Here is a 14,594-nt window from a genome sequence, read left to right as displayed (position 1 = left end):
AATAGGTTTTCCAGAGTCTTGGCTATCCACATATCTGAAAGGGCAAGAGCCAGAAACTGAGGCTTCAACAAAGAAGCAACTTCTCGCAAGGTTAGGTAAACAGGATTTGAATATTTCATCCCTGTTCCCGGTAGAATCCCAGTGAGTAGAGGCAGCACATTATTTTGCTCACAATGGGGACAAAGTATGCTTTCCATGGCTTCTGATGAGTTCTGTGGCCATGCCAGGCTCCCCTGGCCATTTCTGGGTTATATAAATGTTTGATGAAAACTCTCTCAGGGGAAATCAAATTTTTATAAGAACTTAATGATAGCCCTTCCAGATGTGTGATGACTTGAACTGACAGCTCATTAACCCTTTACCAGCTGATAGTCTCACCCAGAGACTCTAGAGAAGGCCTAGAAAGGAAACACCCACTTCAAACTTCTACGGAAGCAAGAAATAATTGCCCTTAATAAAATGTCCTATTGAGAAAGCTGGGTTCCCTCCTGTCTGACTTGGGTGCACATGGTGTCACAGATTCTCTGCCCACGCACACAGCACTCACAACACTCCATGAGGACAATGCCCGGTTCTTCATTCCTCCATCTGCTCCTGGGGGAGAGAAGCACATTCCAAGGAGCCTGTGGTTCTTAGACTATCTCAAGTCACTTCTGAATATCTTTTTGGTCTGAAGTCAAGGTTTTCCTGGTGTGTGTCAGATGCCTCATGTAGATTCCTACAGTCTGAGATTAAATCTTATACTATATAATAAAAAGAAGTCAAGGGCTAGTCCTTGTGTCAATGGACTGACATCGACAAAAATCACTTCTTTCACTTATCCTCGATGCCTTAGCACACACTGAGCTTCGACACCGCAGGAAGGAGGCAGAATGGTGTACGTAACAGATGGCAATGGACTGGCACAAGATTCATCCCACATCTTAAAGCAAGTTCTGGATACTGTCGAGATCAGAATGCCAAGGGACCCGGGTTCCCCACTCACTCCTGCTCTAACTGTTGGTTCATGGCCAAAGCGTCCTTTTGGCCATTTTTATGGCAACAGATCGGCAAGAAAAAGCAAGGAACTAACTGATACGTGTAATAACATGGATGCAGCTCAAAAACATCATGCTGGGCAAATGAAACCAGATATAAAAACATATATACTATATAAAAATCCCATCTTTGTGAAGTTCTACAACAGGCAAAACTAATTCACAGTGAAAGAAATCAGAACAGTGGTCGCCTCAGGGTGTGGGATTGATTGGGAAGACAAAAGAGGAACTTTCTGAGGTGATCGAAATATTCTACATCTTGATAGAGATGTAAGTTACAAGGGTATAGGATACTCCACAATTTGCAATTTAACACTTAAGTTCAGTCACTGTATGCAAATTAGATCTCAATGAGAACAGTGTTGAAAGGCATAAAAAGGAAAAAAATCTTGGCTTAGGAAATCATCTTCTTCCTCCTTCTATTCCTTTCTTCCTTCAATAAACAGATTATGTGCTCAGCTATGCAGTAAGCCCTATACTTATGTATGTATGTATGTATGTATGTATTAAGGTAAAGAGGAGACTTGGTTCCTGCCCTCATGGAGCTTATAGAGACTAAAAGACATTCCTTTGTTCTTAGTGCAGTGGCTCTCAAACATTTTTGACCTCCAACTTACAGTAAGAAATACATCTTATATTGTCTCTCTCTCTCTCTCTCTCACACACATACACACATACACACCCCAACACAATAGTTTCACCGAATAAAACTTAACCTTACTAGTATGATGCACCCTGATATTTTTGTTCCCATTCTGTTCTAGTCTATTCTACCCTAGTATAGTTTATTCATTAAAAAAATAAATAAATCAAACCCATAAAAATTATTTCATGACTCCTCTAATGGATCATGACCTACAGTTTGAAAAAACACTGTCCTAGGGCCTCCTGTGCTTAGCCCTGGTGCTGCAATTAGCCAGTTACATAGAAATGATTTGTCTGTATGTCTGTGAATACTTCTAGGGTAAGAACTACTTTATTCTTTTTGTACCCCTGATGCTGATGAGCACATAGCTTCGTCCCAAGTAATACTTAATGAACATTTGTAGAGCAGAATAATGTAAGCTTTTATAAAAAAAGAGTAATTAATTTCACCTCAGGAAAAACACAAACAACAAACAAACAAAATAAAACAAGAGCAACTTTACTACCCATGTGGCCTGGAATGCTACCAGCCTGGACTTGCTCATAGTGACCTAGACCCATGCCCTGGCTGAGCACCACGGAGGCTGGCAGACTGCTTTTTCATGGCACCTCACACAGCATCCTGTGAAGACAGGCTCTTAACAAACTTCTTTTTTTTAAATGATGAGAATAAGAAGTAAAATAGCTTGCTTCTTGGACTGATTTTAAAATACCCACTCACATTTGACGGAGGCTCTGTGGACTGTGCCTGACTTAGCAGTAGCCCCTCTCATCCCCTGAGGTCAGGGTTTTGGTGAAAGGGGAACGAAAGCTACCCTGGGGGCAAAAGAAAGAGAAAAGGACAAACCAGTAGCAGAGGTGTGGCGGACCACCCAGGCTGAGTTTTTTAATCGAATGTGAGATAAATAGCAGAAATTGAGCACAAGAAAGAAGTGATTCTCTTCCTCACGCTGAGAACAGGCCTCTCTCCCAACAGTGAGGAGGAGAAAGGATCCTGTCTAGGGTCCTGACCTCCACTGAAGGACAGTGTTCAGATTGGCATCAACAAGCAGAGAGAACAAAGCAGGGCCTGAACAGGGATCAGGGCTCCACTTCCCCAGCAAGACAATGACACCCAGGGCATTAAGGGGCTGAAATCTACTGACTCAAAAAGCCTTGGCTGAAGGGAGACATAAATCTGTATTTTAGAAACTTTCCCCAAGCAGCTCCAATGTGAGGCCAGATTTAAGTACCCAATGATGTAGCCCAGTTCTTCAGTTTGCCAGAGGGTGGAGGGGAGACAAAGCAGAGTTCCAAACCAGTTCCACGACAAGCCCCAGATCACCCAGCTAGTTACGCAATGGTGAATCTTAGACCAGAACCACACATGACATTGTGAAGTGTGGCAGGTTCATTCGCGGAGAAACCAAGGTAGACAGGCAAGTATGTGAGGTCTGGCCAGAGGCTTGCAAAACCCAGCTGCTCCTTGCTGACAGCCAGAGGCAAATATCAGGCCTCGAGAGGAGACTGGCCAGGGTCTGCCTGAAGCCCTGGAAACTGGGATGCTTATGCTGAGTTGGCTGGCTCCAGGCCCCTCACTTTGATGACAGGAGAGAGAGGTGAGAAAGGGTGTACTTACGCAGCTGCAGTCAGGGCTGGCTCAGAACTGGGCCAGACTGGAGTTTGCAGGTGAGATCGATTGCAAGACTTAACTATAAGGTGTGAGGAGAAGCAGCAGGAGAAACAAGGCCACGGTTGACCCATAAGGCCAAAGACAAAACCCTTATCCCTTGTGCCTGCCCCATGCAAAACACATGAGCCTCATATCCTGCTTCTCTCGTCATATTTGTGCCACAGCGAGAAGTATGGGTCACATGTCAGAGGCATCTGGATACCTTCCGGACCAGGACTCTAATTTGCAGTTTAACTTTGGGCAGGAACCCTTTTGACCCTTACCTAGATGCCTTATCTACAAATTGGAGATAGTAATATTGATCCCAAAGGGTGACAAGACAACCAAATGAGATAATATTGAGAAATATTAAGTGCTATATAAATATAAGGTATGACATTCTAACACTTTAGCTCTTGTCACTCACTTCTATGGGCAAGTACCTGATCTAAGGGAATATTTCCTAGGAGACAGAAGTGCACAGTAGTTGTGAGCCTGGGTTTAGAAATCAGACCTAGGTACCAATTTTCCCTCTGTCACTGATTAGCTGACTCTGGGTAAGTCATCTAAACTCTCTGAACTTTAATCTGTAACAGTGGAGGTAATAATGCCTTCCTCCCAGGATTCCAGTGAGGACTGAATGAGAAAAACTATGAAGTGCTTTACCTGGTACCTGGTACATGGCAAGCCCCTGAGGGATCATGGCTACTATCTTCATAATTGTTCTCAAAATGCTTTAAGATGCCTGAGTAACAGAACTGGGGGACTCCTGACCAGATCTTCGAATCCAGGAAAGAGGTGCCCTTGTACCCTTGGCTTTAAGCACTTACATCAATAAGGTCAGACAGGTCGTGGATGTAGTACTTGAAGACAGATGCATTGGTTGCTTCCAAAGCCAGTAAGTACTCATTCCGGGCTTTAATGGCCTTCAGCTTATTCTCTGTATACTTGGCTTGGCGCTGAAAAGGAAACAAAAGTTCAATTTTACTTTTTTTTTCTTTTTTAAAGAGGGGAGATTGTTCTCTAAAAGATGAAAGTACAGTACATTCGAGAACCACAATTGTGCTGCTACTCCCTATGCGCATCTGCCTTAAATTGGGTACTAATTCTGTTTAATGAGATTCAAGGGCATAATGTAGATCAATCCAAGAAAGGTTAATGAGGCTCCCTACTTTAGATGCGTGTCCCACTTTGGTTCTATCTGTAAATTCCATTCTCCATCCTTACACCGCGACCCTGAAGGAGGTGTCACTATATCTGCCTCTGAACACCTGACATCTGAAGCCAAACCCTACGGTTCCCCTCCCAGGCTTAGGAAAGGCAACTACTGTTTCTTGTTTGTCTGCTACAGATGCCCAAGTTCTTCCAATACCTAGGATTTCTTCCAGGGCAGACAGCAAGGTCATTAGGCACTAAAGGAACCCAGAGCTTCCTTGTTTTGCTCTCCACAGGGTTTACTGGAAAATTCCTATCAGTCCTGACTTCCAGAGTGTTCCTCCCCAGCCCCTACAGTTGCCAGAGCCTACACACCTTCTCCTTCATCTTCTCGATCTTCTTCACTGAGCTCCTCCGGACATGCTTCTCCTCAATGCGGACGTTGGATGTGGAGTCAGGGGAGCGTGGGGTCTGCCGGTCCTCCTGCTTGACGGATTTTCCAATTTGCTTCTCCTCCTGCTTCTCCGCCTCCTTTAGCTTGCTCTGAGCACTGATGCTGTCGGCATTGTACATGTGATATGTCTTCATGACCTGTAAGACACCGCCCGCCCCCACCCCTAGAGGTCAAGCCAATGGGGTCAATTCTCTGTTTTACAGGCTAAGAGACTCAGCTGGACCTCTCCCCCATGAAGCAATATCCTCATATCCTTAAGTGCAAAATTCATACGGTTTGGTTCAGCAAACTTTCTATATGAAAGAACACTCCAAAGCACAGGAAAGCAGTATTTGAACTGAGCCAACATGTCTTATTATTAAAATGATTTTACGTCTTCCACCGTGATCATTTACTTCTATTTATTAACATTTATAAGCATTTCTATTTTATATTGGCCAAGTAATTTCCATCAGTTAGTCATCTCACAAGACCAAGATGGGAAACACCACCACTCAGACCCCAGCAGCAAAGCCTTCCCGGGCTGTTTGGGACCCTGAAGAGGGCAGCACAGCCTGTGGAGTAGCCTATACTTTGGGGACTTTCAGATATAAAATGGGGAAGAGGAACAGCTCCAAACCCGCTTTCTACTGGCCTCATGTCCTAGGGATCTGTCTTTCGGCTTTATCCAGATCATACACCCTCTCTCACAGCAGCAGCAAGAACAAGGGCAGCTACCATTTACTGAGCACTCCTGGCTGTGTGCCAAGTGCTACACACACATTTTCTCATTTCATTCTTGTAGCAATCCTGTGATCTAGACAACAACCCCATGAAGACGGTAAACCTGCAGAAAATTTCAGGTAAGAGCCTAAGAAGGAACAAAATCCACATCAAATGAAACTGGAGTTGCCACAGAAAGGAAGTAATATCAAAGGAGAGGACACAATTTTCAAATTTTCCTTCAAAGCAACTGTCTGGGAGTCGGGCCCCTTTTCCTAATGAGGAGGCTGGAAAGCCTGGGACCTACGTTCATTTCCTCCCAAACGTACTACTTCCAGCCACCAGGTGCCTGCTCCTTCCTGCTGGAGCTCTCTGTTTCCACACAGGGAGCCTCTTCTTCTATCTGGAAATTAAAAATGCTTGATAACAAACCAAGCAAGCTGAAGTTCAAGAGTGCTGACATTTTGATGCCATGAGAGGGAGAATTAGAGAGTGTAGGGGTTGGGGTGTATGTGTGTGTGTGTGACGGGGGCGGGGAGTGACTGAACAACAGAGGAGAGCCAGGGTGTAATACTAATAATAATCTCTATCAGTACACGCTGTGTGTCAGGGGTCTTATGTACGTCACCTCATTTAATGTTCACAACAAGTCCGAAGGACATGCTATTATTTCCACTTTTAAAGATGAGGAAGCTGAGGGACTCCTCTGGTGGCGCAGTGGTTAAGAATCCACCTGCCAATGCAGGGGACAAGGGTTCGAGCCCTGGTCCAGGAAGATCCCACATGCCACGGAGCAACTAACCCCGTGTGCCACAACTACTGAGCCTGCGCTCCAGAGCCCGCGAGCCACAACTACTGAAGCCCGCGCACCTAGAGCCCGTGCTCTGCAACAAGAGAAGCCACCGCAACGAGAAGCCCGTGCACTGCAACGAAGAGTAGCCCCCACTCGCCGCAACTAGAGAAAGCCCATGTGCAGCAACGAAGACCCAACAGAGCCAAAAATAAATTAAAAAAAAAAACAAACAATATAAAGATGAGGAAGCTGAGACTCAAAGAGATTAACTATCACACCCAAGGTCACACAGCTAGTAAATGAATCAGAATCAGGATTCAAACCCAGGATTGTCAGACCACAAAGTCCACATTTTTAGCCACTAAGCACCAGTGTCTCTCCTCTGCCTATGACTACGGCTGGATTAGTTGGGAGGAAAGGCTAAATTTAGTCAAGAGAGGCTTAAAAAGAGAATCTGGTTTCGTTTATAAATGTGAGTTAGAGCAGTAGGCTCAAATGGGGGCTAACTTGGCCCCCGGAGGACCAATGCCTGGAGACATTTTTGACCGTCACAACGTTATCTGGCCCCAAATGCCCATGGTTCTGAGGCTGAGAAATCCTGGGTTAGAGGGATTTTGTGGGTATGTTCCTCTTTTAGCTGGAGGTGGAGGAAAGCGTAAAGAATACTGGGACACTGACAAAATCAAAGTACTTTAGACTTTAAATAATGTCTCATTTTCGATGCAGAATGTTTTAAATCAGCTTCACCTTATTCTGAACCTGACATCATTTCCCATAAGTATTAAGACCTACTCTGTATATTCTGTACACAGGAGAAGCAATATTTAACAACTGACAGCATTAAAAACCTTCCTAAATAATTCAGTCTTTCCAGATTGACTAAAAAGCAAGAAAGAGGCATCTGTCATCCTGGCTGAAGAAGGGCAGATAGGAGGCTCCTTTTTCTCTTTTGACCTGAATGTGACCAAGGGATTCAAAAGTTTGAGTGAACAGTTTTAAAAGTGAATTGATTTTAAGAAAGTGATTTCTTAGTCCATGAAGATGCATAATAAATAAAGAAGAAACACTATGAATGAACATGAGAGACAAAAAAAGGGGTCAAAGGAACAGTGTCAACAGGACAATAAATGAAGTAATAAAAATCAACAATTTATATTACTCCTTTCCCCTAAAGAACTTAAAGAACTTGCTTTAAAAGAGTAAAACACTACCTCATCTAAGAAACTATAAATTCCTAAGGGTAAGCACCACTTCTTTTGTGTTTCCTTTCTGCTTCACAGTTAAGAAATATGTACACAGTAGTAGTTTTACAATCAATGTGGTTGCCCAAATGACTTAATGACACTGAATCTCTCCTCTTTGCAACTACAGAAGTGTAACTAGTGTCTTTCAACTCAAGGGGAAACTAGGTATCCTGAGGCTGAAGCTTGAATAACTGATGTCAAAACAAGTGGAGAAATAGGGAAGTCAAGATAGGAGTTGGAGAAATATATATAGTGAGGCAAAACAAACTAGGGGAAAAACTCAGAAGTCTAAATTCGCAGTTCTACAAAGGAATTCACTCTACTTTGAAAAACTAAATATTGAATTCATGCCTCTAGCTCTGCTCTTCCCCAAGCCACACTAGAATAATAGAAAAGAGTTCTTTTATTATTATTTTTTAGGTATAAACTGAGAAAAACAAAAAGAATGGAAGCAGAAGCTGAAAAGGGGAGGGGCAAGAAGTAACTGACCTACTGAATCCTAAACCAAAAGTAGGGAGAGGCACGAAGCAACCAGTAAATCACAGAAGCCCTCAGAGGAGTCGGTGGCAGTGGGATGAAGGTGGAGCTAAAAACAAGAGAAACTATTGAGCACCTGAGAACAGTTAGACTCCCAGACCCCATCCCCTCCCCCTCTGTGGTGGAAGACTAGAGGTTTATTTTCTATGGTCTGGGGACACCAGGCTCAGCTGAAGATAGGGGTACTGAACTTAAAACAGGAAAATTCTACACTGAATGTTGAGATGGCCAGGCCTCTTCATGACTCAGCCCCCAGACACAGGCAGGAGATCAGAAGAGCCTTATCTGAGGAATCTGCCCATCTGATATAAAAGATCTACAAATACTGATATCAGGGCTTCCCCATGGACACAGTCCAGTCAGATCACCCTACAGTAAAGACCACAGTTGACACAGAACTTCCAAGCAGATTTTTAGTGTCTCACTTTAAAATATGAGCAGGCAGCAAAAATTACCAAACATTTAAGGAAAATATCTAATGTGAAAGACCAAGACCAAAGCAAACAATTGAGAGTTAACAGAAAGTACACAGTAAGAAGAAAACTTCAAAAATAATCCATCAGTAATATCCTCAGAGAGATCAATGAGAAATGAAAAGACATTGCATCATGAAACAAGAGCAGGATGCAGCAAAAAAGGAATATTTAGAGAACAATAAAAGAGCTCTTGGCAATTAAGATTCAATTCACATATCTCTCCAAAGAGCCTGACTTCATGCCCTTCTTCTGTGTAGACATGTGAAAGATTCATCACCTCGTATTTTACTTACTGCTTTTGCTTTTCTGTCTCTTCTATTAAAACTAATGCCTTGAGTTCAGGGACATCTCTTATGTGTCTGAGTGCTGAAGACAAACAGGCAGGCAGAGTGGGGGGACTATTAACTGACAGTGTTTCAAGGGAGCAGGTGCTAAATTCCAGTCTGAAGTGGCTCTGCAGACAGCTGCTGCACCAAATCAAGGGGACATATATTCACGGGGAGGACAGAAGCTTGAAACCTCTGGGGCAACAACAGCTCCAGTGTCCCAACACCTTTTCTTCCTTTCTCAATTCTAGAGCTTCCTTGGCTCTTCCTACTCAGCCAGTCCACGTGGCTCAGTGCCCCCACCTTCAATCCTTTCTATGGGACCTTGCTGGGCTTCTCCAGATACAGCCTCTGAGTATAACTGAGGCAGAGAATTCTGGAGTTCTTTTCCGGAGTTCTTTGGGAAGCAGTGTGCTCTGACTTCAAAGGCATTCCTGATTCATCAGTCAGAAAATGAAAACCACTTATGCCATGGCCTGTAAACTAGCCAGCCCATTAGGGGGTAAAAAGCACGTGGAGGAGAATGCTCACTGGGACTGCTCTCTGAGAGCAGCTGTGGCAAGCGGCCCCTGGCACAGAGTGCCAAGTCAGGAAAATCAAAGGCCTTTCAGGCAGATAAAAGGAAGGTACAGAGAGGCAGCTGGCCCCTTATGGTGAGAGTCTGGGCCTCTCACCCAAAGGCATCTTTATTTGGGAACACCTGGGTCCTGCCCCTTGGATCATCAAGGTTCAAAAATACCTAAATTATCAACCCGTAGGTGATCAGTCTCCCAAAAAGAGGTATTTGTGGGCATTAAGGGCAGATACAAGGTAAGAAGAGCACTGAATACGGTGGGTCTTTACATCCTTGATTTCCTTTATCCTATGCCCACGAATAACTTCTATTGCTTATAGAGGCCCTTACTGAAGATCAAATAAGGGGAATGTTCCTTATAAGAAGTCCTCCCAGGCCTCCCTGGTGGCACAGTGGTTAAGAATGTGCCTGCTAATGCAGGGACACGGGTTTGAGCCCCGGTCCAGGAGGATCCCACATGCCGTGGAGCACCTAAGCCCGTGCGCCACAACTACTGAGCCTGCGCTCTAGAGCCCACGAGCCACGACTACTGAGTCCATGTGCCACAACTACTGAAGCCCTCATGCCCTAGAGCCCACGCTCCGCAACAAGAGAAGCCACCTCAGTGAGAAGCCCACGCACTGCAACGAAGAGTAGCCCTCACTCGCCGCAACTGGAGAAAGCCCACATGCAGCAACGAAGACCCAACGCAGCCAAAAATAAATAAATAAAATAAATTTATTAAAAAAAAAAGAAAGACGTCCTCCCTTGTTCCCTTCTTAACTCCACTGAGAGAGGCAGAGACACAGAGAGAGTATATACAGCAAGTATCTCCTAAAAGCCAGCATACAATAGTCCCAAGTTCCTACTTGATGAAACCACTGTCCCATATAGGGTGACCGATCATCCTGGCTTACTCAGGACTTTCCTAGGCTCAGCACTGAAAGTCTCATGTCCCAGGAAAGCCTTCAGTTCCAGGCAAAACAAGATAGTCAGTCACCCTAATGCCATGGTGCCTTTCTCAGACTAGTCCTACACTTACCTCACCCTCCAGAAGAAACAACTCATCATTCTATTCTCTGAACTTTCTAATGGCCTATAGAATCTGCAAACTCATCTGACCCTTAACTATAGTCTGATATTTCATGAAGCATGACTCCCCCAAACTCCCCACCCCCAAGGAAATGGAGACACCAGCACATGGAGTATGTGGAGAGCGGGCTCAACAGAGGTCGGGAGCATCCCCTAAGATCATATAGCTGGTGGAGACTGGGTAGAATTTGGGTTGCCTAATTCAGGAGACTCTAGTCATTAGACCAGGGTTTGTCAGTCTTAGTACTATTGACATTTTAAGCCAGACAGTTCTTTGTTGTGAGGGCTGTCCTGTGCATGATAAGATTTCAGTTGCACCCTGACCTCCAGCACCCTCTGCTCCAGCTGTGACAGTTACAAACATCTGCAGACATTTCCAAGTGTCCCCCTGCATGAAAAAATCCCCCTGCTTGAGAATCACTGCACCAGACTGTTCTGCCTTCTCTGGAACTTTCCAGTGCTCTCTACTCTTTTTTCTCTTCCCATTGCCTACTAGAGGAAAATGTCAAATTTTTGTTTGGGCCTTGGATAGATTCTAAGAGTGTGTACTAATTCACCTAATGAAAGGGGACACCAAGCCCAGCCAGTTCTTGGTTTGCACACTAATGGGAAGACTTTATGCTCTGCGTGGACTATGGCCTCATGGTGGCCAGTGAAGTCCTGGGCAACTTCGGATGGCCTGGAGACTATAGCCCAAGGTGCCAGCTCGGCCCTCCTTAGAGCAGTGAGTTCCAAGGTTTTTTTTCTCACTCCAACACATATTGTGCCTTTTCACTTACTTATTTAAAAAAAAAAAAAATCAGCATATTAGGAGATCTAGAATTCAGAGGAAAGCTAACAGGTCCCTAGATGCTGCTCTTCCTCTGCTGCCTCAAGTCCCGCTGCAGACGTGGCACACTGGATTTATACTGGTTTGCAGTTTGCTGATTACCCACCCGACTCTTCCCCAGAAAGGGCAACAGCAGAGGCCCAAGATGCTTATGGGAAAACAAAAGGATTCATATAATGACTACATGTGCCATTTTCTATCTTAGTGAATTATTTGCCAGGAGAAAGGAGTAGTAGCTCTTCTTCGTGCCTAGATGATGCTCTAAAAATACATAAAGTGCAGAAGTAAAGCATTTAAAAGACCAGAGGGTTCAGGAAACTCATCCAGTCTGAAAAAGGTTCACGTCAACATGCTCCTATTTTTAAACAGCCTTAACTTCATTTGAAAGAAATGAAAACTTGGGAACTGAACCAAAGGGAACCATCTACCTACTTGGCTTCAGAGCAGAAGAGTCACAGAGTAGAAATTGCAAACAAACTGAGCGTCACTGGAGATAAAGCTGATGACCACTCTACCCTATTTACTTGCTTAACAGTTGCCATGACAAAGTGGCCACACCTAGGCTTTTGGATCAAGAACATGGAATTCTCTGATCCCAAATGCCTGTGGTACTTGTCGCCACTGCCTGTCTTCCTGTGAATTTATAAAAAGAAAGAAAGAAAGGAAGGAAGGGAGGGAGGGAGGGAGGAAGGAAGGAAGGAAGGAAGGAAGAAAGAAAGGAAGAAAAAGAAAAAATGCAGTGAATAAGCAAGTAAACACAGGAAATCAATTTCACTTCCAAAACAGGATGGGGCAATCCTGGAGAATGACACCAAGGCCTGGCACAGCCCAGCTGGAGAAGGGGGCCCTGAAAGGCTTTAGCTGCACAATAGGAATATTCCCTATAGGGCAGCAGGCATTTCCTTGGTGTGCGTGTTTGTTTTAAATTATAATTAACGAAACACGGCTGGGGGGAGAAACAGCCCCCACCACCTCCCAGTGCATGAAGAAACGCGCATCAGCCACAGGCATCACGTGCCTGAAGCGCCAGTCACTTCAGAACAAATTGTGTTTCCTTCTCCAAACCCGAAGCCTGGCGCTTCACTGAGGTGTGGCCTTTATAAAGCCCCAGGGAGTCGATGCAAAGCTCTCTCTGCCTGAACTGGTCCCTTATGTTAAGGGCATTTAGGACTCTGCGTCCCTGTAGAGCACTCGTTCTAGTCTCAAACCAGGAGATCAATCCAAGAACTGATGCAAAACTTTGAACAATAGGTCCTTTCCAATAGGGCGAGTATCGTTCATGGAGCAATGCAAGCTATGTTCCTTGCCATTAGGTTCGGGGGTCCCTGGTTTGCTGTTAATGAGGGTCAGTTGTGCTGGTGACCTAGGCCTTGGCTGGTCTCTGGTGATAATGCCCCCAAAGAAGCCAGAGTTAGCTTGCACAGCTGAAGAGAGATCTTATTTTGAGAAAGTGTCTTTGGGCTCATTCCAGTTTGAAAATAAGAGTGTGAAAAAAGAGATGGGTGAAGTCATCCCTAGCGGGGACCATGCATGTCCTCAACCTCAGCTCAGTTCTGTTGCTGACATGAGTATGGCCACAAGCTGCCAAATGCTGCTTCCCTCTGCTTGTGAAAGAGCCAAGCAACCCAGCTGATTTACCGAGTAGAGCTCATTCAGGACCTTCATCAAATCATCTTGGAGCTGCTGGCCAACTTCTTTACTCTGCAAAGAAAGAGGAATGAAGGTTAATTGGGAAACAGAAGGAGGGAGGAGGGGGCAACAAAGGCAAGGGCAGCACTGGCTCTACAAATAACACAGACTCAATTAAGGCCCATTATTTAACCCAGCAAATCAGATAATCACTCCGATCAGACCAAATTATGGTCAGATTACTAAAAGAGTTTTAATAAAATGGAACGTGCCCCTTCTAGAGCCTAGCAAAGGAAATCGTGTGGAGGGAAAATGGGTTGTAGCCTTTGATTTTTCAATTGGTCCCCGAAGAGCAGGCCTGAAAGCCACAACCCACTTGGCAACAGTTGTTAGGTGGGACGAGCTTTCTTGAATCCTTGCAGTCAGGCTTTCCTGAGAATTGTGGAGGAAAGTAAGATGTGAAATAGGATGAGATAGGCATGCGTATATAAACATCCAAGGACTTCAAAGTACCTGACTAAATAGGAACCTCCAAGCAAGAAGAAATTATACCTCTTACTTGCTTTATTTCTACCTCAAACTCCCAGGGCAGTGGTACCTCAATCATGACTGGTTGCTAATGTTACTTGATACTGATGATATACGTTAAGGGGCCTCCAACAGGTTAATCTTAAGGAGTGGTGGCTGTCAGGTTCTTCGCTGCTGCTGCCCAGGGCTGGCATCTAACTACATGGGGAGAAGGGTAGAAATAGAGAAGATTAAGGAAGCAGGAAGGAAATGAGTCACGCCTTTGATACTGAGTGTTTTATGCCAAACCCACGAGAGCAGGACATAAAACTGATAGGCATCACTGGGTCATTGAGAGGGGAAACCTTTGTTTTATCTTCTGCCAGCTCCTTCTAGTTCTTTCCTACTAAAAATCAGATACCAACAATGGCCTTCTAACAGAAGGTATAATACTACCTACCCCCTGGTACAGCTCAGCTCCCAGGCAAAGAAAGGAAGATGTCCTGCATGTCAGAAACATAATCATTTAAGATCTTGCTTTTTTTTTTTTTAAGATATATGACTTTAAAAATATTTTTTTTCTGATTACAAAAGGAATATATGTTTATTGCCATAAATAAGAAAACTGTAGAAAACCTCAAAAAAGAAAAAGCAACCCTTAATTCCCACCCCTAAGAAATCACCACTTTGGACTTTGTTATACATTTTTCTCTCTACAATTTTTATGGAATTGGGATTGAATTACACACTCTGTAACTTATCCACTTAGACATATGTTGTGAACACTTCCCTACATGTTATTCTTCTATAGTATTATAATAGATTATATTGATGTAGTTCCTATATTCTTGGACATTTACTTTGCTTACAATTTTTTGTACTAAAACATGCTGTATTTAATTACTTTGTATATAATCTATGCACACACCTGTCATTATTTCCTCCTAGAAGTAACATTGCTGAG

At 44.1% G+C, this 14,594-nt stretch overlaps 1 protein-coding gene across 7 annotated transcripts in view; it reads right to left on the bottom strand.

Annotated features, from left to right (window-relative positions):
• The window catches only part of SRGAP2 (SLIT-ROBO Rho GTPase activating protein 2), a 234,114-nt gene that overhangs the window by 64,786 nt on the left and 154,734 nt on the right, over window positions 1–14,594 (bottom strand). For all 7 annotated transcript variants that reach the window (XM_068541600.1, XM_068541602.1, XM_068541601.1 and 4 more), the window contains exons 5-7: window positions 13,133–13,195; window positions 4,864–5,079; window positions 4,164–4,292 (exon numbers count right to left, since the gene is read on the bottom strand). In XM_068541600.1, coding sequence (XP_068397701.1) covers window positions 4,164–4,292; window positions 4,864–5,079; window positions 13,133–13,195 — 408 coding nt within the window. The remainder of the gene's footprint in view (window positions 1–4,163; window positions 4,293–4,863; window positions 5,080–13,132; window positions 13,196–14,594) is intronic.

Source organism: Eschrichtius robustus, chromosome 3, assembly GCF_028021215.1.
Source record: "Eschrichtius robustus isolate mEscRob2 chromosome 3, mEscRob2.pri, whole genome shotgun sequence".
NCBI lineage: Eukaryota > Metazoa > Chordata > Mammalia > Artiodactyla > Eschrichtiidae > Eschrichtius > Eschrichtius robustus.
The sequence above is the reverse complement of the archived record's forward strand: the minus strand, read 5'-3'. Positions and strand labels throughout refer to the sequence as shown.